The sequence below is a fragment of the Mustela erminea genome, chromosome 7, assembly GCF_009829155.1.
Source record: "Mustela erminea isolate mMusErm1 chromosome 7, mMusErm1.Pri, whole genome shotgun sequence".
Classification (NCBI taxonomy): domain Eukaryota; kingdom Metazoa; phylum Chordata; class Mammalia; order Carnivora; family Mustelidae; genus Mustela; species Mustela erminea.
The window spans coordinates 89,076,552-89,101,074 of NC_045620.1; the positions used below are offsets into that span (position 1 = coordinate 89,076,552).

The window sequence follows — 24,523 nt, forward strand, 5'->3', positions numbered from 1 at the left end:
GTGGAAAAAGAGAAGATGGCCACCACAACCACCCAAGAACTGGCCAATACTCCATCTCCGATGCCAGAGTAAAATTGTGTCTTCCCGCTTTAGCTCTTCCAGCCCCTCCATCCCCCAGTCTCTATCCCCTCCTTTCTTACCCAGAGCTTCTCACTCACTCCCATTTCACTTTCAGAACTGCTGAGTCCACAAGCTTTTTCCCCATTCTCCTGTCAAAACCTGCTAGAACTATAAGCAGCTGAGTCACGAAGATCCAAGTTCCGTCTGGCCAGAACCAGGAAGTCATGTGTTTATTGAGACACTTCAGGTGGCTATGCATTATTGGTGCTGAGGGAGGATATCTAGGGAGTTAAGAACATCTTCTCCAGAGCCCTGAAATTATAGTTATGGTGGGCCCTTTTCGGAAATAGAATCCATAAAGGGAATAGAGAATTTTTGTGTAGTCCAGAAATAGCAGGCTTCATAAATCCCCTTAGTCATCTCCATCACTCAAAAATTTCTCTTCCTGATGTATTATTTAGCTTTCTCAAACTAGTAATTGCAAACTCTTGTTGGCTCCTGCCAGTGTTCTGAAGGCTTTACATCCATTTTTATTCATTTAATCCTCACAAGAACTCCATAAAGACAGTACTATCATTATCCCATTTTACAGTTGAAGAGATTGACACACAGAGAGGTAACTGGCCAAAGGTCACACAGCTAGTGAGTGGTTGAGCAAAGATTCAAACACACACAATACGGCTCCACAGCTTATAAGCCCTAACCACTACCCTGCACATGGCTTCTGGAAGGAGAAGAAAAAAAAAATTAACTTTAAAATGCAGAACAAGTTGGCTCCTGGGTGGTTCAGTCATTAGGTGTCTGCCTTCGGTTCGGATCAGGATCCCAGGGTCCTGGGACCAAGCCCCACATTGGGCTCCTTGTTCGGTGGGAAGCCGCCTTCTCCCTCTCCTGCTCCCCGTTTGTGTTCCCTCTCTTGTGTCTCTCTCTGTCAAATAAATAAATAAAATCTTTTTTAAAAATGCAGAACTAAAAAAAATAAATAAATAAAATAAAAATGCAGAACTAGTACAAGACACTGATAAAGTTGATAAGGCTGATATATTCTTTACCCCAAAAAGTGATTCTGCTCTTCTGGTCATCACAGTTAAAAAAAAAAAAAAAATCTGCCATCTTCTCTTATATGCCGTCTGCATGTGACAAGTGCTGGAAAGATTAATGCCATCCTGTGGCTATAGGAATTGTTCAAATATCAGATAGGAAGCAAGACTTCAGTATATAAATTTCCATATTAAGGAAATTTATATATTTATAAATATAATATTATATTATAATATTAAGAACCTATATGGAATTTTAGTTGAAGTTCCCGAAGTTCTCACTCAATTCCAAATTCACCTTGAAATCCTACAAAAGGAACAAGAACTGCAGCTGACCCCACAGGCTATCCTGGGAAGATCATAATTCAGAGTCCCTACCACAGAAAACCCAAGATGCCTAGCCCTTAACTAGGGACAGGAAAGCACAGAAGAATCCATGTCAAGTCCAGAAAATCACATCTGACTAGCCCCCAATGACCACGTCAAATAAATTTTAATAAATTTTAGTTTAAAATTAGATTTTCTGACTGACTTGCAGTAAAATTATTTCTAATCCTGAGGTCTCTTGACAAAAAATGTTTCCAGTCAGCAATAACTTATCAAGTGAGCAGATGGCCATGAAATAGACTATAGTGCCTCCACCTCCTGGTATTCATGTCCTTGTGTAATCCCCTCCCTCTTAGGTGTGGCAGGACCTGTGATTTGATCCTAACCAACAGAATACAGCAACGGGGATGGGATATCACTTCTGTGATTGCCTTACATAAGATTCTTCATCTTGCTGACTTTCTTGATTGCCTTCTTGGTTTGTATGCTTTGATTAAGTAGCAATGCTAAGAAGAGCTACACAACAAGGAACTGTAGGTGATACCTGGTCAACCACCAGCTAAAACATCAGTCCATAAGTCCTAGAGGAATGAACTTGGAAGCAGACCCTTCCCCAGTCAAGCCTTCAGCTGACACCCCAGCCCAGACTAACACCTTGATTTCTGCCTTGAGAGTGAGCTTAAAGCAGATGCCATGCCCAGGTGTGACTCCTGATCCACTGAAATGGTGAGATAATGAATGTGTTAAGTTACTATGTTTGTAGTAATTTGTTACACAGCAATATATAACTAATACAGTGCCTTAGCACCCTCCAGGTACAAGCATAGTTATAGATGGCCTTCTCTAGGGCATGTCAGAGGTTCTGGAGGGATTGACACCCCAGAGGATCAGCTCTCAAACAATGACCATCAGGAGTTGAGGAACAGCCTGGCTCCCTCATTCCTAAATGTTAGAAGGACACCTCTGAAGCATGTTGTACATAGTCTCCCAGAGTGCCTCAGCAGGACTAAGACCCAGTGGCCCACAGCAGCAACCTGCCCAGTCATGCATCTTTCATAGTCTGGCTTTTCTCCCCTATATTACTTTCCCACTTTCCTATTGGTAGTTCCTGGGCTTGTCTCCCAAATAAACTATAAATCATGGCCTACTTTGAGGGAAATCAAATTTAAGAAGGGAGGAAATACAGTGCTTTCAAAGCAAGACCAATGATAAATTCCAAGTCTAGGTTTCCTGAAGATGCCCCTCTCCAAACAGGCGAAAGTACAGCCAACCTGTGGCTGAGGCCTGCTGTGGAAAGAAAATGAACTGGGAGTCCAGGACCTGGGGCTCCAGTCTCACTCCTAGTGACTGTGTGCACTGAGGAAGAACTGACCCAGGTTTCACTTTCTAGCTGTATAATAAGGGTAACAGCCCTTGCCCTCTGCTGTGGGTTGAATGGTGTTCCCCCTACCAAACCCCAGTCGCCAATTGCTATGTTGAAGACCTAACCTCCAGAACCTCAAAATGTGACTGTAACTGGAGATGGGGTCTTCAAAGAGATAATGGAGATAAATCAATGAGATGTTTAAAAGATTAAAAAATTAGGTGATGTGGATAGGTCTTAATCCAATAGGATGGGTATATTTATAAGAGGAAATGTGGACATGACTGGCACAGAGAGAAGACCATGTGAAGGCACAGGGAGATGTCAACCACCCACAGCCAAGGAGAGGAAAACCAACTCTCTTGATACCCTGATTTCTTGATCTCGGGTAAACTTCTGGTTCAAGTCACCCAGAATTTGTTATGACAACCCTAGAAAACTAAGTCTCCTACCATCCAGGGTTGTCATGCAGACAAATTAGGATACCAAGTGTAAGTACTTAGTCTTATTACTGATCAGAATGAGACAATCAGCAGCCCTAACCCCAGGGAAGAACCATATAGGGCAGGGTGGTAAAGCAGGTAGAAAGGTGGCACAGCTGGTAGAAAGGTCCCAGACTCCAGAGGAAAGGTAATTCCTATTATAAAGTGGCAGAGAACTTGGCTAAATTGTGTTCTAGTGTTCTATAGAAGGTAGAACTTACAAGTGATAAAATTAGATATTTTACAGGGGAGATTTCTAAGCAAAATAGTGTAAGTGCAACTAGGATCCTTCTTACTGCTTATAGTAAAATACAAGAGGAGAGATGAATTAAAGGAAGAATCATTAAACACAAAGGAATCAGAGCTTGAAGACTGGGAAAATTCTCAGCCCATCCATGTTGCCAAAAGTGAAAAAGCTTGTTCTGAAGACAGCACTAAGGGTATGGCTGAATAACCATTTGATAAAGAGGTCATAGAGTTTAACTCATGGACCTTATCAGTCATCTTAGCAGAGGCTAGGAATAGAGATGGGTTTTTCCAAAAGAGAGAGTGCTAGATTGAACTAAAGCAGGACATAATGAAAGAAGGCTGTCGAATTCCTTGGATCTTACAGGATGAGACCACAAAGCTACTCAGTTGCAAATGTGCACTGCTCTTCCAGGAAAGGGAAGAATGACCCCAAAGATGATTCAGAGATCACCAGGGCTGCCATTCCAACCACAAACCCATGGGTCAGGTTGGCTTCCTCCAGGCTTCAGGGGGCAGGGCCACTGCAGAGCTGTGTAAGGTGATGCTTCCACCTCAGTGGGCCTGGAAGGTAGGACACTGAGCCAAAGAGGGTATAAGGCTTAAAATATAATGGAATTTGCCTTGCCAGGTTTGGGAATTGCCTGGAACCCATCACTTTCTTCTTTCTGATTTCTTCCCTTTGAATGGGAATGTCTGTCCTATGCCTGTTCACCACTGTATTTTGGAAGCACATACTTATCTGGTTTCACAGACTCATGGCTGGAAGAGAATTTCACCTCAGAATGAATCATACCTCAACTCTCACCCATACATGATTTAGAGGATATTTAGATGAGACTTTGAACTTCAGACTTGAGAACTCATGCTAGAACAAGTTAAGACTTTTGGGGCTGTTGAATGTATTTTGCATGTGTTAAGAGCATGAACTTTTAGAGTCAGAGGCCAAAAGCCATGGACTGAATTGTGTCCCCCCTCCTCCCCTCCCACCAGATTCATATGTTGAAGCCTAACCCCCAATATGACTGTACTTAGAGATAGGGGTTTTGGGTGGTTGCTAAGGTTAAATGAGGTCATAAGGTTAGGGTTCTTAATCCAATAGGATTGGTGTCCTTCTATGAGGAAGGGAGACAAGAGTTTGCTCACTCACGCACACCACTGCTCAGTCTCTCCACCCACTCCCACCCTACCATGTGAAGCCACAGAGAGAAGTCTGCAAACCAGGAAGAACAACCTCACCAGAAACCAAAACCCATCTGATCTTGATCTTGGACTTCTCAGCCTCCAGAACTGCTAAACCATTGTTTAAAGCTACCCAGTACAGGATTTATATTATGTCAGCCCAAGGAGATACACACTTTGTGTCTTGGTTTTTCTACCTGTACAACAGGGACCAGCAGGTCTATCTCATAGGACTGTTATGAGAGCAAGGTAACATATGTAAAGTATGGGAACAGATACAGCATATGTTAAGTGCTAGGTGAGCAATGTTATAAAGATGAAGACTGTCTCTATACTCAGGATTATGGCCTTAGCTGGGTTTTTAGACAGCCTTGAAAATTGTTACTGCCATTGGCCAAAACCTTCCACTCCATACTCCTCTAGCTTAAGTTTACATTCCTATTAAAGGTTAATTTCCCCAGGAAGGGTGATAGGCACTTATTCCTTAAGTGATGAAAACAGACAGAATGAAAGATATTAGATATAAGTCCTAAAAAGAGGAGAATGGAAGCTGCATAGGGCTGAAGGATAAGCATGAAGGCTGAACACTCTGAGATCTATTTTTTTAAAGCATGAGATTAAGGAAAAAGAATTGAGTAAGTATGTGACAAGTTAGGGCATTTAAAGGGTAATTGTTAAACTTTGAATTATCACAATTTTTTAAGAGACTTCAACTTTCAAGACTGCATTTATTTGTCTCTAGAAGGTAGCCCTGGGCTGGCCTTTTCACTTTTCATATTTGGGGGAGCCCGTAACAAAGAAGAGAGTCCCTCATAAATGGCTAAACAATAAAAACAGACAGTACCAAAAGAACTATGTAAGAAATGTTTCATTAGTAACCAAAACTGTTTAAATGGAAAGATATCGGTTTTTACCTATGAAAATTCTATCATATTAATAAATCCCACTGTTAGCAAGGATATAGTGAAATTGGCCCTAAAAGCTGGTGGTATTATAAATGGCCTCATGCATCAAGTCATAGATTGTACCTACCTGTGACTCAGGACTTCCACTTCTATGAATCTATCCTAAAAAAGAGAAAAGAAAAGGAAAAGGAAAGGAAGAAATAGGTAAACACATCAGGCTATTTGCCATGTTTATGAAAACAAAATACTGAACACAACTTAAGTGTCCAAAAATTAGAAAACCATTCCATTTAATGGACCATTAAAACTTATAATAAAGACTACATGTTAATGATAGAATAAGAAGAAACAGAACACACACTGGTATATAAATGTGATAATTTCTTAATTCAGTTGTATAAGAAATAAATTTAGAAGCCTTTTAGTATATTTCCATTAGTGGTTTTACTAAGATGGTAAGATCATTTTGGGTCTTAGTATTCTGAAATCTCAATTTGAAGAAAAAAAAAAGCATGATGAAAAACAAAGCCACTCCAATCAATCACTGTGGATAATAAAGCACTGTAGTCATGTACTTTAATTCAGTTTATAAAAACACATTTACCTATTTCCTAGTCCAGTCTCCTCTATATTTCAAGGGTGAGTTTTGTTAGAATGAAAGGCAGTAAAGAGTTTAACACTATTACCTACATGCCCTGATTCCATCCTTTACCGACCCAGTGGATACTGGGCAAGTTCCTTAACTTCTGTTTTCTAGTTTCCTGATGGGTAAAATGGATATAATTATACAGCGCAGGATGGTCATGCAAATTAAATAAGTTAGTATATATACACCACCAGGAAACATGCCCAGCACAAAATAAGTATCAACAACTTTTATGATCTTGATCAAGTCCTTCCACTATATACATGATTAAGCTAACACTGAGTTCCAGTTTAGCTTTAAAAGTTTCATTTTTAGGGACGCCTGGGTGGCTCAGTTGGTTGGGCGGCTGCCTTCCGCTCAGGTCATGATCTCAGCATTCTGGGATAGAGTCCCACATCAGGCTCCTTGCTCGGCGGGGAGCCTGCTTCTCCCTCTGCCTCTGCTGCCTCTCTGCCTGCCTGTGCTCGCTCGCTCTCTCTCTCTCTCTCTCTGGCAAATAAATAAAATCTTTTTTTAAAAAAAGTTTCATTTTTAAAAAATTTTCACATATCCAGAGTATGTTAAACCTAAGAGACAAATTCAGGTATTGCTGGGTTTACCCGAGGAGGTAAAGGTTAATTTGATCCTATAGCCTAGAGTCTAGTCTATTACAGATTATTGTCTTAGTTTGGTTTTAAGTATTTGCCAGAAAATTCCAGAAATGTAATACTGAATAATCAGAAAATGAAAACTTGCTGGAGATTACTGATGTTGCTTTAGTCTCACAGTTCATTAAAAAAAAAAAAAAAATGCCTGTTGGCCTCTGAATAGTTGAGGGTCCAGGAAGAGGGTGGTCTGAGAAACAGACTCAGCTTGCTACTCAGCCACTCTGATAAGGTGGGCATGCTGCTGTTGTTGGTTGTATAGCTGCATGGCTTGACATATCATCCAATTCACCTTACTGTCCACCCACTGAGCCAAGGCTTGGGTGTGGGGGTAGGGAGGAGGTAGATAGATACCAACCAGAAGCCCTCGCTTACTTAGCTTCAGAATTCAGTTCCCAGCAATAGTAGTCTGAAAAGCAAGGCTCTCATTTGAGAGAAGCTGACTTTGTTGAAAGGGAGAAAAAACACATGGGTTCTGGTGGGCCAGACCTCAGATGGCAACTCAGGTGGTCACAAAGCAGGGAGGAGGCAAGATATGATGTGAGGAAGAATTCCTACAACCAAAAACGGAGATGAAAGTTGAAACAGCACGAAGTAGTTACTCAGAGGGGATAGAAATAGTTTGTAGAAGCTGCTTGATCCTTGGGAAGGGGTTCTACACCATGCCATCCCAGGCCTTGACCCAGGGATGGGGAAGAATTACCTAAGGGGACAGAAAGGTAAAGAAGAATATGAGGAAAGCAAGGATTCATACCCACTTTGTGGGGTATAGCCTCTCACGGAAGTTTAGAGACCACATGCCTGAGGGACATCATCAAGTATGTACCTGAGGGCAGCTGCATAGCCCATCTGGGAGTGGAGAAGTCAGGGAGACCAGAAGATGCCTGGGTTCTAAAAGGCAAAAGTCCAGCAAGCCTGGCCTAGAGAAGAGAAGCCACAATGGGATCAAGGACATCCACAGCAGACATCAGCTCAACAAGACCGGGGGCCCAAGGACTAGTTGGGGAGATACACATGAGCATTCCCATTCCAGCCTCCATAGTACATACTCTCTTTGCTGTACCTAAAGGAGGATGAGAAGATCTCCTAGGAGAGCTAGCATAAGAGGCAAAAAAGCCCCATGGGGATTCTGAACATTAAACAGATACAGTATTTACTCAAAGAAGTACTTACCCTTAATGGGGTAAACCAGTCCTGCCACCATCTGTGTCAGAGGGTCTTACTGGGTTCTCAAAAGTAGAATTCAATGGAGAAAGTTACATTTCTTCCCATCTAAATTGTGCTCATAATTGTCAATCCTGCTTTGAAGTGTGAGATTAGAACCAACATTGTGACCATAGCCTTGCCATCTCACATCTATAGGGAGAGCTGCACAGATGATCTTCCAGCAAATAAGCTCCTTTATTATGAGCAGGGCTTTGGCCACCAAGTCCCACATGGTCTGTCTCTTCCCTTGGGGACCAGCTCCAAATTGTATGATGCAGGAAAACTCTCTTAGGTTCTTCTCACCTCAGAACACCTCAATGAGGCAGGTGCCCCAGGCCAATCTTCCACACTGGTGTTGCTCAACAATATATTTTTGGGGACCAAAGTCTTCCAAAGAGGAGAAGAGGTCCCCAAAATAATCAAGTTGTATTTATAGACCCTACGCTCCCATTGAAAGATCTACTTTTAACACTGTGTCTTTGGAATCCATTTTATTGCTAATCCAGTGCAATGGGATAACCCGGAGATTAGAACAAGCAGAGAAGGTGGAGGGTTGGAGGACGCAGTGAATTCCCTCAGGGGCTAGCTTATGTGGTCCCGGTATTCGATGCCTCTCTGCTAACCCAAAGAGCAGTCTGTCTCAAGGGAGGTCAGTAGGGCATCAGAGAAGTCCTGCCTCTATCTTTGAGAGACCCTTCCACTCAACTCTTGCCGTCTCCTCTGTATCTATGTGGGACCAACGAGAGGCCTTTTATAAAATTCATATAAATATTCCCTCTGGAAGTCCACTAGAATTGATTAAGACTTACTTCAATTAATTTAACCACCAGGCCCATCATAGGTCAGAGAGACAGAAATGATTAGCTTTCTCAAATTATGTTCAGCTCACTCCCAGAGTTAGGAGCACACACCAGGTAGAGATCTTGTCAAACACACTGAACTTCACACACGTACACTAAACCCACTTTTGTGATTGATTTAATTTTTCTGTGGGGACAGAAGATTGAGAGTTACAACGAAGGAAATCGCCCACTTATTTTCATCAAAGAAACTCATTTTCCTGCTAATATTTTCTTTTCATGCTGATCACATGGGGGTCTCAAGAGTCTGCCTCAGGTGCTGCTTAGATCTCTTCCTGAATAGCTGCAGCCCATGGCACCCTCCATTGGAGATGGCATTGCTCCGAGGTTAGATGGATCCTGTCTTGTATGCTCCAGGTCTCACCTTTCCCAAATTCCAGGGAGGACAACCAGCATCCATATCATCAAGGCACCACTCCCTAAACCCCCAAAGTTTAGAGGACACAGTAGCATCCTGAGCCAACACAACCACTAGTGCAGACTCATGCTGAGTCCCAGAACTCTTGGTCCAGGGCAGCAAAGTTTAATGCCTAAGCTGGTAATGCAAGAAGAAATGGTGGGGCTGACAACCAGATGACACCCACCCCATCAAAGGGAAGTCTGAGTTTTAAAAATACTCTGCTCACTAAGCCCATGAATATGCCCCACAGACCATCAGCAAACACTGGGATGGACAGATGTGTTCCCAGGGAGAACTCTAGACCACCACACTGAGGTGGGATATTTTGCTATCGCATATAGCCAGGATCTGGGGAAATGTGAGCTGGAAAGCAGGAGATCGATGCTTCAGGGCCTTCCCAGGTGCTAATGAATTCATCCCAGCTGGCTAGACCATCTCACGTCAGAACTTAAAATGCTAGTAGAAGAAGTGTCCCCGGTGATTAATTTCACACACAGATTACCACAACCTGCAGATGGGGTCGTGGAAATCTACCACCCCTAGAGGCCTCCTTCTCTCAGAAACCCTTCCAAGGCATATTTCCAGAACAGGCCAAAATTTAGAAGTATGAGATGGTAGCACATCCAGGCCCTATAACAGGCACTTATGCTTGTCCACATACTCTTTTCCAAAGTCCCTCTGACCCCAGCACAATTGGTATCTCACTCCACAACACTGAGGATGGTCTTTGTCCAGGGACGTACCTCTATAGGATCACAGCCTTCTCTGAACAAAATTCAGAGCCTTGTAGGATATGAAATGCCCAAGCCATAAACACAGGTGTCAAATGTTATAAACAATAGTGAACATCTGTCACCCAGCAAAATCCCAAAACAACAAAATCCTACACCTTAAAAGTCCAATTCTGAATGATTCTTGTCAGGACCTGGACATTGATCCCCATCCCTACCAATGCCAGATGCCCATGGCTTCACACAGCTCATGGCCCTCTCCATTTGCACACATTACTTGCTGATTCAGTCCCCAAGTGAACCTGCTCTGGCCCCAAGAGTTAATCTCCATGCCTGCCATCAGCAGATTCTTATGTACTTCATTTGGGATTTTTGCCTCTCAGGAATGTTGTTGATCTTGCACAGCCTGTTCTGACTCCATCCTCAAATCCCCAACAATGCCCATCTCTGCCAGCCCTAGGATTCCACTCCTCAGTTCCTCTCCAAGGGCAGGAAGAAGAGTGCCATGCCTGAAAACTGAATCTGGAGGGGGCTTGCCTCCCAGATCCTAAGCTCCTTTGTATATAGCAATTCAGTCCAACAAGTCACATCAGCAATATCCAGGTTTCCAGTTAGGGTATCTGGCCAGGACCCTGAAACCCTATATTGTCACCTCTTCAGGTAAACTGCACTGCACCATTATGAGAATTGTTTGGCAAACAAAGACTGGGCTGAGCTTTGTTTCCCTGGCCCCTCTCACTCCATCCCGGTTCTTGATTGTAAAATGCAAGCTTTTATAAAGTTATTAAAAGTTATTTTGAATAATTGCTCAAGCCAGGGGCGCCTGGGTGGCTCAGTGGGTTAAAGCCTCTGCCTTCGGATCAGGTCATGATCTCAGGGTTCTGAGATCGAGCCCCACATCGGGCTCTCTGCTCTGCGGGGGCCTGCTTCCCTTTCCTCTCTCTCTGCCTGCCTCTCTGCCTGCTTGTGATCTCTGTCTGTCAAATAAATAAATAAAATCTTTAAAAAAAAAAATTTCTCAAGCCACATGCCCATAAGGATCTCAGAAGTAAATCTATTAACAAGGAGAAAACTAACCAGAAAGACAGTCACACAGTAGCACTTCAAAGAGAAAAAAAAAAAAATCACCTCCCCCTTCCCATCCTGAACAATTCAGTCCTAATGCTATCAGCTCACAGTGAGGTAGGGGGATCCACGGTGGCCCTGAGTGAAGTTCTGGAGGCTGAGCAGGGTGAGGATGGCATCCACACATGGAGATGACCATTTCAGAGGATGTCAGAGACCACGCAGATAAGGGAAGTGGCTACACAGTGGGGTGGCCCAGTGCAAAGTGGCAAAGTCCAACCAGCAGGAGAGGGGCTTTGGAGGGGTGACCTGGCATGGAGTCAGACCCAAGCCAAGTAAGAAGGGTGCTCAGGCAGAGTGGCAGGGTAGCATGGGGAGAAGACGCCCGCGCCAAATCCAGCAGTCAGGCATGTGTGTAGGTGACCTCATGTGGTGAGCGAGTCCCAGCAGAATGAGGTGACGTCCACATATGCAGTGAAGGATGGCCTGAGTAGAATGTCAGAGCCAGGGAGAGGGTTCTTATGGCCAGGCAGCTTGTCATGGGTACTGTTATGGGCTGAATTATGTCCCCTCACAATTCATATGTTGAGGTCCTAACCCCCATACCTTAGAATGTAACTGTATTTGGAGATAGGGCCTTAAAAGGGGTAATTAAGTTAAAACAAAGGGTGTGGGAGTTGGACGGAGATGGGCTAAATGGGTGATGAATATTAAAGAGGCCACTTGGGATGAGTACTGGGTGTTGTATGTACATGAAGAATCACTGAATTCTCTTCCAGAAACGAAATCACACTATATGTAAACTAAAATTTAAATTAAAAAATATATATATAATGAAGGGTGGGCACCAATCTAGTATGACCAGTGTCCTTATAAAATTGGGGCCACACACATGCAGAGGAAAGGACATTTGCAAGCCAAGGAGATGCGTCTCAGGAGAAACCAAATTTGCCAATGTCCTGATCTTAGTTTTCCAACCCCCAGAACCATGAGAAATAAATTTCTGTTGTTTAAACCACTTAATCTGTGTCTTTTGTTATGGCAGCCCTGGTAATACAGGTGATAAAGCCCAAAAGGGGTGAAGAGAAGAGTCATCACGGGGGAGACAGCACAGAGAGGAGAAGTGAGTTACACATGCGGTATCCTTGTTGAAAGATTCATTCCAAGGCTCAGGGTGGGAAAGTATATGTTGTCCAAGCTCAGAACATCTTCTGCCAGAAAGGAAGTGATCAAAAAAGTGACTGGTCTAATAGAAAACCAGCCCATTTGAAGGGACTTTCACTGGCCACAATGAGGACAATTTGATTAACAAAATAGATCTTGAAATACTGTGATATTATGATGGTAATCTACCGAATTAAATGGAAAACTATGTGTCTACTGTATAAAATATAAATGAATACAGAAACAGCCAAAATGTTCTACAATTTAAAAAAAAAAGGGAGGGGGGTGTCTGGGTAGCTCAGTCAGTTAAGCATCCAGCTCTTGATTTCGTCTCAGATCATGATCTCAGGGCCATGAGGTCAAGCCCTGCATTAGCTCCGTGCTGGGCATGGAGCCTGCTTGGGGTTCTCTCTCTCCCTCTGCTTCTTTCCCTCTTTCCCTCTCTCTCCTTCTCTTTAAAAAAAAAAAAAAGTTCTACAGTAAGTAAATGGTTAAACTGTGGCACACCCATCCCATGGATTAATACTCAGCAATGAAGAGTAAAGTAGACTTTCAATACAACCACTGGGATGATTTAAAGGGCACTGTGCTAAGTAAAAAGGCCATATTCTAAAGACATACTGCATGATTACATATAGTATAGAACATTCCCCAAATGATAGAGAGATGGAGAATAGATTAGTGGTTGTCAGGAGGGTAGGAAGAGTGGAGATATGAGGGCAGTGGGCGGGTGGCAGGCAGGAGACTTTTCGGGGGTGGAATAGTACTAGATCTTCCCAGGAGTGGTTATTCTGCAAATCTATACATGTGATAAAATTACAGGAAAGTATACACACATAGTACCAATACCGATTTTCTTATTTTGATACTGTCCTATAGTTACAGAAGACATAGATATTAAGGAAGACCATGTTAAGGATGCATGGGACTTCTCTGTACTATCTTTGTAACTTCCTGTGGATCTGTAATTATTTCAAAATAAAAATTTTCACAAATATAGAATGTTTGATGAAGAATAGGATATACAGATAGCTTCAAAACACCTTCACACAAAACACAGATTATGAAGGAGAAAAGCTAAACTTTAAAGTAGAGAGGCCTGGCAGTCATCCCATTAAGCAAATGATTGAAGTGAATATCCTTAGTAATAGAACAAATCAAAATGTACCCCATCCAATAGGAAGCAATGAGTAGAAAACAGCATCACTTCTGTGATATTTCTGCCAAAGATTCATGTCTGAATCTAACTCAGGAGGAAGTAGACAAACCCAAATCCAACATTCTACAAAACAACTGGCCTATAATCTTCAAATGTGTCCAGGTCACAAAAGTCATGGAAAGACCAATAAAGTGTTCCAGACAGCTAGAGGCTAAAAACATATGACAGCTAAATGCACCTCATGATTCTCAGCTGGTACTTCTGCTAGAAAAGACTTTCAGACTGTTGGCGAAAACCTGAATTGAGCCTGAGGATTTTGTGGCAGTAATATCACAACATTGACTTCCTGATTTTGACAGCTACACTGTGGTCTACAAGAGAATGTCCCCATTTATAGAAAATGCACACTAATTGGGGGTGATGGGGTATCAAGCTGGCAACTTACTCTCAAATGGGTCAGGAAAAAAGTTATTTGTTCTCTACCTGCAACCCTTCTGTAAGTTGTTTCAGAATAAATGCCTTTATGTTAACAATAAATGATTTAGATGTCAAAGAATGAGAAACTCTTCACAAAACTGGTGAAATCCTAGAACATTTCTGCAAAAAAATGGCACTCTTTACTTTCAGGCTTGGGAAATCACACTTGGCAGAGGGTACATACATATCCAAAAAATCTCAGAAACATGATTCTTTGTTCATTCTAAGAATTAGCACAGTCTTCAATTTAAACTGCATTAGCTAAAAGACTGAAATGTTTGTACCTCCCTTTTTAAAAAGAAAGTTCTAGTTAGAACTTTTTTGTGTCTTACTAGAAAATGTTAGTCCCCAACTTTAAATCTACTTACTATAAATGGCCTATTTCCAGAATCAATAATCCTTAGAAGACAAGGACATCCTGTACATCCTTGCTGCTGGTGATTTCAAGCATAAGCCTACTCTCTTCGCATTCAGGTTCTAGTCCCAGACCAAGCCCAAAAGGACTGGCAGAAAGGTGCAGCCAGGCAGCTCACCAGGAGAATGACATGGTAATACCCACCTGCTAAAAACCAGTGAGAATTAAATGCAAGTAAAAGTCTTGCCTTAATACATAGAACATATTGAAACTGACATTACTATTATTAACAGAGAGCACCTTCAAGGTTCAGCTCAGGTGATATCTTCACCGTTCATCCTCGTTCTCAGGCATTCCCTCCCTGTCAGCTCATGTAGTAGCCTTGGGGATTTTGTTGCCTAAGGGTTGACTGGCAAGGGAAAGTTTGGCTTATAGATCAAGTGGTCAAAATATGAAAATCTAAAACTGAACATGTACGGAAGTAGAATCCTGAGAAAACAGTAATCAAGTCAGAAATCAACAAAACGAAGAGGCAACCCACAGAATGGGAAAAAGATATTTGCAAATGTCACTACAAAGGGCTGATATCCAAGATCTATAAAGAACTTCTCAAACTCGACACCCAAAAAACAAATAATCAAGTCAAAAAATAGGCAGAAGACATGAGCAGACACTTCTCCAAAGAAGACACACAAATGGCTAACAGACGCATGAAAAAGTGTTCATCATCATTAGCCATCAGGGAATTTCATTTCAAAACCACAATGAGATACCACCTTATGCCAGTTAGAATGGCAAAAATCAACAAGACAAGAAACAAATATTGGAGAAACTGTGGAGAAAGGAGAAACCCTCTTAAACTGTCGGTGGGAATGCATGTTGGTGCAGCCACTTTGGAAAAGAGTTTGGAGATTCCTCAAAAAAATTAAAAATAGAGCTACCCTCTGACCCAGCAATTGTACTACTGGGTATTTGCCCCAAAGATACAGATGCAGTTAAAAGAAGGGCCATATGCACCCTCAATGTTCATAGCAGCAATATCCACAATAGCCAAACTGTGGAAGGAGCCAAGATGCCCTTCAACAGATTAATGGATAAAGAAGATGTGGTCCATATACACAATGGAATATTACTCAGCCATCAGAAAGGATGAATACCCAAATTTTGCATCAACATGCATGGGACTGGAGGAGATTATGCTGAGTGAAATAAGTCAAAGAGGGGCACCTGTGTGGCTCAGTGGGTTAAAGCCTCTGCCTTTGGCTCAGGTCATGATCCCAGGGTCCTGGGATTGTCATCAGGCTCTCTGCTCAGCAGGGAGCCTGCTTCCCCCTCTCTCTCTGCCTGCTTCTCTGCCTACTTGTGATCTCTGTCTGTCAGATAAATAAATAAAATATTTTTAAAAAAGAAAGAAGTCAAAGAGAGAAAGTCAATTATCATATGGTTTCACTTATTTGTGGAACATAAGGAATAGCATGGAGGAATTAAAAGAAGAGGAAAATGAAGGGGGAGAAATCAGTGTGGGAAACAAACCATGAAAGACTATGGACTCTGGGAAACAAACTGAGGGTTTTAGAAGGGAGTGGGGTGGGGATGGGTGAGCCTGGGTTCACCATGGGTGAAGCCATGGGTGATGGCTATTAAGGAGGACACGGATTGCATGGAGCACTGGGTATTATACACAATGAATCATGGAGCACTTCATCAAAAACTAATGAGGTACTGTATGGTGACTAACATAATAAAAAAATAACTATTAAACCAAAACGGTCTAATTTTTAAAACTTATTTATTTTTGGTTTGTAAATTTAGGAATTCCTTATATGTGAGACCCTAAAATTGTGAAAACATTTTTAAAACGAAGTACGAAATTTGATATATGCATATTTGACTTAAGATCAGACAAAAGTAATTTTGGTTTAGGTCTATGTAATAAATCAGCCCTTTTTTTTCTGGTATTCTGGTATAATTCATGTGAATCACAATCTTGTTTAGTAACTTGGTTTTGTTTTTTACTCTGGTTTGAATACTATAGTTTAATTATATCTTCAAATTTTATTTTGTCACCACAAAAATGTTTTGAATAAGAGATATAAATTAAAAATTATAAATAATGCAAAAAAAAAAAAAAAGAAAGAAAGAAAGAAAGAAAAAGAAATGGCAGTCAAGGCCAGCCAATCACAAGGAAGCCTGTAAGACCTCAAACCAGAATAGAGCATTATTAAGGGCCAAGTGGATAAACTCAGAGCACAGAGAGAGCTAGGATGCCTGTGGTTTATTGTTGATTGTTCACCAATCAATATTGATTACCCATGATGAGCCAAGCAGATTGAATAACATATGTCCAAGTGAACACTGAGAGGCCAAACACTGCACTAGACACCTCACTGACAGGATGCCATTTAAGCCTCACAATTTCCTGATGGACAAGGTAGGTACAATTATCATTTCTATTCCACAGATGGAAAAGCTGAGGATTAGAGATGCAGTAGCTCACTCAAGGATGCACAACTAGCAAGGCTTAAAACCAGCATTTGAACCCCCATGTTTGGTCTCTAGAACCTGCATTTGGCTGCTGTTCTAAACTGCCTCCCACCACCAACCGTCACTTGTGACTCCACAGCTCCCGTTGTCCTGTACATCGCACTACGCAGCTTACTTATCACAGTATGCTTGGCTCCAGTTCCTACAAGCCGTTTTTTCTATAGCAGATGTGCTGGAGAATGGACCAAGGGGTCTCGTCAGAGTGACAGTGAGACACAGCAAGGGCCAACCGTCTACTCTGTGGACTTGGAGAGGCAGGCTGAGCCTTGTCTCTAGCAGCTTTATTAATGTGGCAAAGAAACAAGAGCTATTATAATAAACTCTTGTTTGTACTTAGAAAATGCACCTTCCTACAGGAAACAATTGAGGGTTGCTGGAGGGGAGGGGGTCGGGGCATGGGATAACTGGGTGATGGGCATGAAGGAGGGCATGGGATGGAAGGAGCACTGAGTGTTGTATGCAACTGATGAATCGCTGAACTCTACCCCTGAAACTAATAATAAACTATATGTTAATTAATTTAATTTAAATTAAAAAAAAAAAGAAAATGCTGCCTTCTCACAAGGCTAACCAAAAAATACGTGTGCATGCATGTGCCCACGTGTGCATGGGTATGTGGGGTCGCCATGGATCTTTATGTATGGCAAGCTACTTCTTTTTCTGGAGACCTCAGTTAGAAAAACTTTAAGATTTTATTTATTTATCTGTCAGAAGGGGAAGAGAGAGAACAAGCAGGCAGAGAGGCAGGCAGAGGCAGAGAAAGAGAAGCAGGCTCCCCACCGAGAAAGAAGCCCAACATGGGACTCGAACCCAGGACCCTGGGATTATGACCTGAGCCGAAGGCAGTGGCTTAACCGACTGAGCCACCCAGATGTCCCTAGAAAACTTTTGATGAATTAATTAGGGTCATAAAAAAGTAAATTTATGTCTGTACTGGATAACTTTTCAGGGGCTGCCTTCTCCTTGAGTTGCTTACCAATTTACTGAAAACATAATAATAGATTTTCCAAGTGTGTAAACCTGGCGATTCACAGACCTGTACCCCTGGGGATAAAAATATATGTTTATAAAAAATTAAAAATTAAAAAAAAATGCAAAAAAAAATAATAATAGATTTTCCAAACTAGCAAACTCCACTTTTCCCACCTAGGTACTTTCACAAAATGATCTTATTTCAAGTATCTTTTAGCCTGGAAAATTCCATACACCTCAAGGAAAATATTTTGGGTTTTTTGACATCAATGTGGCTATTTAAGAAGAAACACTTTACCAGACTCCCGGTTGGGGAGAGAACTCCAGTCATAGACATCACACTCTGGCAACAAGCATATGCTGACTCACCACTGCCACCATCTGTCCAGGGCCTTTTCTCCTCATTCTTCAAGCCCACAGTACAGCTGACATGCTGGGTGATGTTTCTGGATAGGTCTCCAGCCAAGGATATAGGTGCCTCAGAAGGATTATTCCTATAGTTCTGGCAATCCGGATTTTGTCTCTAGAAATCATATTTATTTGTCAAACAGTATAATAGTACAGTCATATTTTGAAGATCTAAGTCAATATATTTTAAAATTTTAATCAATGTATTTTCATTTAAGTGATAAGGGCAATCTTAAGTTATTATGGATGAAAAGAAAAGAAAACTCAGTAGACTGCATTTTTTTTTCTATAACCTTAAAATGTTGTGCAACTGGCAACTGCATTAAAAAGATTATCCCATGGAGGGGCTCCTGGGTGGCTCAGTGGGTTAAAGCCTCTGCTTTTGGCTCAGGTCATGATCCCAGGGTCCTGGGATCGAGCCCCGCATCGGGCTCTCTGCTCGGCGGGGAGCCTGCTTCCTCCTCTCTCTCTGCCTGCCTCTCTGCCTACTTGTGATCTCTCTCTGTCGAATAGATAAAATCTTAAAAAAAAAAAAAAAAAAGATTATCCCATGGAATGGATCCTGTAGTTTATAATAAATGCAGCAAAAAGCACTTCTGTCACCCATACAAGGAAAAACTAAAGCAGCCACCTGCCCATGTGCAAACACTGTGGTCAGGCCCCAGCACAAGCATCCAATTGGCTAACAGGATAATCCATTCCCACCATTGCAGAATGTATCCCCTCAGAAGTCACCCTTGCAGGATAAGTGGACAAGGAAAAAAAGTTGAAAGTACCATTCTATACCTGTCCACTCCTGTCTTAAGTTTCTAGAATAATGATGTTTCTCTACTCTCTAGTATCTGTCCTTCTCTTCTATCCCCAAACACAATCACATCGCTACATAGAAAAGACTTCCACTAATCTAACCATTTCTTCCCTCCTTTTGATCCTTCTTTTCTGTCTCAGATCTCCAGGTTTAATGGACTTGAAATTTGCCATTGTGCTCTGCCTGGGCTTCACTAACCTACACTCAACCCCCTATAAGCAGAATTCCACCCCATAATATTCCACGTCTCATGTGCTGGGCCTCTCTGTAGCTTCTTGCACTACTTCCTACACTCAGATTCCCTCCTTGACCTTAGGTTCTATCTTTCCTCTCCACCTTCTTGCTACCTTCTCCTGTCTGATTCTCCTCCTCCATCTTGTCAGTGGTGTCCCTGAGGGCTCATTTCTAAGGCCTTTCTCTCTTTGTGTCTTCCCTCCTTTGATGACTGATCCACTTACAGGTCTTCAAGGCTTGCCTGACCAGACATCCAGCCCGTATAACTAGCCCACAGCTTCCATCGCCTAATGGACCTTTCTGAGCTCTGCACCCCGATAATGGTGGTGACAACTATGTGCTTCACGGTTTGCAAAGCAGGTTCAATTATTTCATTCTACCAAATGGTTGCAAATCCCATGAGACTGGCATAACAACCACTGCTGAGCATTCCACCAGAGTTGTCTCTCAGGGAGGGCCTCTCCAAGAGAAATGCCTCTTCCTTTCTGAGTCCAGTTCAGTGGAAAACCACCAGTACAGAGTGGGTTTATGGGAAGCCTCCTCTCCATCCCTAGTTATCAATGTTGTATTAAATTAAAGATTTAGCAGTCAGGAGCCAGATGCCCTGAACAGTGACAGGAGGTAAGTATAGACCTCAACCAGGAACTTGGCTCCAAAGCTCACACAGATCTGGATTCAAACCGCATGCCTGACATTTCTTAGCTATGTGGCCTTTCCCTGTATTTTGGTTTCCTCCTCTATAAAACATGGATCATAATTAATTCCAGGAATTGTTATAAACAATTGAAACATATAAACTGCCTGGCAATGGAAAGGGCTCAATAAATGGTAGCTACTGCTCTTAATTCTCAAGGCTTTACCTCAGAGTCTTTGGCTGCTTCCAAAACATCACTGAGAACTTGTATGTACTCGGTTGCACCTTTAAGGATATCAACTTTGCTAGGCTTCCTGCTTTGGGGAAGAAATGGCACAAGTGCCTTCAGTTTGGCAAAACCACGGTTGAGATTTTTTATCTGGAAAACAAACAAACAAACAAAAGCAAAGTGACATACAGAGAAGCTAACTTGTACAGCTATCCCCCACCCCAAAACCAAGAAGAGGGCTGTGAGGGCTTGTTTGCACAGCTCTTGTCTGGGTGGTGAACCAAAGCAGGCACATGCCAGAATCACCACTCCACCAGCAGTGCCATTGCTGGCAATCGAGGAAGGGCTGGTGTAAACTGAGCACTCTGGGTGAATGGGCTGGAAGGGAAGGGGGTTGGTATTCCTGCTGAACCCCTCCTCTTCCTCCTATAGCATACCCACTGCAATGTTCAGGCAGTGGGGAAATGGCTAGAACTCGAAGTCAAAACATCAGGATTTGAAACCCAGTTCCTCCGTGTACTACCTTATAAGAATGCAGGATACTTCATATCACCAAGCTATGGTTTACTGCAAAGTGGAAAATACCCACGTTGTAAGCTTTTTTGTGGTGATTAATAATCACGCATAAGACACTTCTTCCTGACCTGGCCCAAAGAAAGTCCTAAGTGGTACTGATAATGAATAAAATGTGCAAATATTTGTCTACTCAAGCACCATGCCATCAACTCTTTAACCTCTTTCCCAGCCTAACAGAGTAAAGTGTTAAGAGTCTAGAGAATCTGCATGTTGGCAAGATTTGAAAGGCGGAATAAGGTTATTTATCTTTATGTTTATAAGTCTCTAGGATCTAATCCTTCAGTTCTAAAGGCTTGGAACACTGATGACCATCCCCCAAAGGGAACTGGCCTTGGAAAAACTGGCTTCCACTACACCATAAAGCCAATATACTCATATTGAGAGCCCTCTCCCACTCCAGATCAAAGTGAATAATGGACACAGTCATCCCATTTTAGCAGAACATAAAGACCAACAAAAGCATGAAAATGAGGGGGCTCAGTGGGTTAAAGCCTCTGCCTTCAGCTCGGGTCATGATCCTAGAATCCTGGGATCGAGCCCCGCATCGGGCTTTCTGCTCTGCGGGGAGCCTGTTTCCCCCCATCTCTCTGCCTGCCTCTCCACAAACTTGTGATCTCTGTCAAATAAATAAATAAAATCTTTTTTTAAAAAAGTAAGAAAATTTAAAAAAAAAGAAAATGTGGAGCTTTGTTAAAATAACTACAAAACAAAATAGAAATTAGGTATCATTTTTCATGTGCCAAGCTGATAATATTGTTAGTCATACCCAGCAATAGAGATGAGCAAAGGGAAGAGTTTTCTATCCCATAAGAAGGGATTAAAATTAGTAAAATTCTCTAGGAAGAAGCAGTTGGGCATCTGGTATCAAAAGTTGTGAGATTGTATACATCCTCTGTCCCAGTACTTTCTAGAATTTTATTTGAGAGCAATTATCACACATGCACATAAAGACCAGGAAAACCTGCAAAAAGCATAAAGATTGGAGATGTATGGTCCATTTTATGAAAGAGTATGCAGTAAAAAGCTGTTCTTTCAAAGAATTCTTAAGAATGAGGAAATGCCAAATCCAAACCACAATGAGATACAGCCTCACACGGGTCAGAATGGGTAAAATTAAGAGGTCAGGAAACGACAGATACTGGTGAGGACAAGGAGAAAGGGGAATCCTCTCACACGGCTGGTGGGAATGCAAACTGGGGCAGTCACTCTGGAAAACAGTTTGGAGATTCCTCAAAAAGGTGAAAATAGAGCTACCCTATGACCCAACAATTGCACTACAAGGGATTTACCCCCAAGACACCAATGTAGTGGTCTGAAGGGACACCTGCACCCCAGGGTTTATAACAGCAATGTCCACAATAGCCATACTATAGAAAGACCTCAGATGTCCATCAAGAGATGAATGGATAAAGAAGATATGGTATATATACACAATGGAATATTACTCAGTCATCAAATAAATGAAATTTTGCCATTTGCAATGATGTGGGTGGAACCAGAGAGTATTATGCTAAGTGAAATAACTCAGAGAAAGACAATTATCACATGATTTCACTCATATGTGGAATTTAAGAAACAAAATGGAGGGGATGCCTGAGTGGCTCAGCTGGTTAAGTTCTGCCTTCAGCTCAGGTAATGATCCCAGGGTACTGGAATCAAGTCCCATGTCAGGCTCTCTGCTTGGCCAGGAGTCTGCTTCTCTCTCTCCACTCATGCTCTCTGGCTCTCTTCTGTCTCACTCTCTCTCAAATAAATAACTTAAATCTTTAAAAGAGAGAGAGAAAGAGACACAACAGGAGAATAGGGGAAGGGAGAGGAAAATGAAACAAGACGGAATCAGAGGGCAGAGAGGAGACAAACCATAAGAGACTCTTAATCATAGGAAACAAACGGGGTTGCTGGGGAACCGGGTGTGTGGGGGGGGAGATGGGGTAATTGTGTGATGGACATTAAGGAGTGCATGAGATATAATGAGCACTGGGTGTTCTAGAAGACTGAAAAATCACTAAAGTCTACCTCTGAAACTAACAATACACTATATGTTAATTAGCTGAATTTTTAAAAAATAATCAGGAAATGCTTTTGATAATGTTGATTGAAAAAAATGGAAAACTATGTACCATCTCACAAATTTATAATTTATATGTGCACACATAACTAGAAAATAAAAGACTGGGAGGGAGGGATTTCCTTTCCCAGCCAGGAAGTGGGCCCCACCCCTCAGGCTGGGCTCTGGCAGCCCCCTTGTCCTGCCCAAGATGAGGGCCTGTGCCCCACCATCTCCTTTATCCACATGGCTTTAGATTCCGTCCACATGCTAAAGAGGTCCGAAGGGTATATACAAGAATGTTAGTTCATAACAGTTATATCTGTGTTATGAGTGTTTCTGTTCCCCAATCATTTTTCTAATCTTCAGGTGCATTAATTTTGTCCTTGTAAAGAAGAATGAAGGTCATTAGCTTTAAAATAGAGAATAAAACCAGGACGAATTCTCTGCAGAAAGCACTTGCTTCCTGATGGGAAGGACTATATAAAATGCAAACTATTGGATCAGAATCTTGTTTGAGGCCACATTGTCACATCAGATCGCAGGGTTATTTTCGCAAGGGGGTCTAAAGCCAGGTGAAACCATGCTTTCCCACTCTTGGAGTTTCTCCAGCTTCCCTTGGTCTTCTACTCTCACTTGGTCCTCTCTCCTTCTGCCCTTTTCCCACACTCCTAGCGGATTCACCAAGGGCTACACTTCCAAAGGGCCCGGGCATGCAGGAACGTCCCCAGCAGAACCTCCCCCTCACGTCCCCAGCTTGAAGGCGCCCCTCCGTCCTCCCGTGCCCCGCCCCCGCCCCCTCTCTAGGACGCCTGGGCTGCCGTCAAACTCCAGGTTTGCAAAGAGCACAAGGGAGACCAGACTGGACACACCGGGGCCCCGGTTCCGTTAGAAACACTAAAAGCCACCAGTAGATGTCGCTCGGACTACGAGTCCCAGGACCGTTACCCCTTGGGATTCGCCGCGTCCCCGCCTGACGGGGAAATGAGGCACTGGCTGGAGTGGGAGGCCGCGGCACACCGGGGCACCGTGTTTCCTCACTCCAAGAAAGAGAAACGAATAACCTCCGCTGGGCCCCGTCATCCCACACTTGCTTCCAGACAGAGATGCCGAGGAGAGGGAAAGGGACGGTGGGAGCGCTTTGCGCCCCAAGCGCTCACCCAGCGCGAGCGGCTGGGAGAAGGAGGCGCAACTCCCGGGCGCTAACCTTTTCGAAAGCACCTGCCAAGCGGAGACATTTTCGACGCCGTCACGGGCCTCGCGTGCCCCCGTCCCACCCCCAGACCCCCTTGCAGGCGGTTAGCAGGGGAGAGGGCCATCCCACCGTCAAAGAACGAGCGGCCGGACGAGGGAGGAGGGTAACAAGGCCACTACCATCTCTCAAGCTGGAGACCCGAGCCGGGCCTCAGGAGGTTCGAGTCGTCTCCGAGGCCCGCAGGGGGGTCGTGAGTGGGTGCACCGGCTACTGGCCAGATGTTCGGCGGGGAGCAGCATGTCGTGGGGTGGCCGAGCCCGGGTGGCCTTGGGGACCCGCGCGGGGCAGGGCGCTCACCCTCTCGCGCTCCTTGGCGTTTGCCACGCGGCGCCGCTCCAGCACCAACTGGAGGTCCTCGGTCGACGAGTAGCCTCCCGAGGGCAGCCGCTTGAGCCGGCAGACGGCGGCCAGCTGAGGCAGCGGCCCGAACTGCTCCCGCAGCAGGTCCTCCAGCACCTCAGCCGGCGGGACGCCCAGGAGAGCCGGCGCGGGCGCTGCGTCCAT

General features: G+C 43.2%; 1 protein-coding gene across 1 annotated transcript; it reads right to left on the reverse strand.

Annotated features, from left to right (window-relative positions):
* Positions 1 to 5,724: 5,724 nt before the first annotated feature.
* On the reverse strand, positions 5,725 to 24,523 carry FIGLA (folliculogenesis specific bHLH transcription factor). The gene is made up of 4 exons (XM_032352393.1): positions 24,317 to 24,523; positions 20,139 to 20,291; positions 18,198 to 18,351; positions 5,725 to 5,767 (listed from the first exon to the last, which is right to left on the reverse strand). The coding sequence occupies exons 1-4, from the start codon at positions 24,521 to 24,523 to the stop codon at positions 5,763 to 5,765; spliced, it is 519 nt and encodes a 172-aa protein (XP_032208284.1). The 3' UTR covers positions 5,725 to 5,762.

Excerpts from the sequence above, each read along its gene's own strand:
- FIGLA (XM_032352393.1), bottom strand. The coding sequence starts at position 24,523 with ATGGACGCAGCGCCCGCGCCGGCTCTCCTGGGCGTCCCGCCGGCTGAG. Across the intron at positions 20,292-24,316 it reads ACGCCAAGGAGCGCGAGAGG|ATAAAAAATCTCAACCGTGG; the intron begins GTGAGCGCCCTG and ends TTTGTTTTCCAG. Across the intron at positions 18,352-20,138 it reads AAGCAGCCAAAGACTCTGAG|AGACAAAATCCGGATTGCCA; the intron begins GTAAAGCCTTGA and ends TATGATTTCTAG.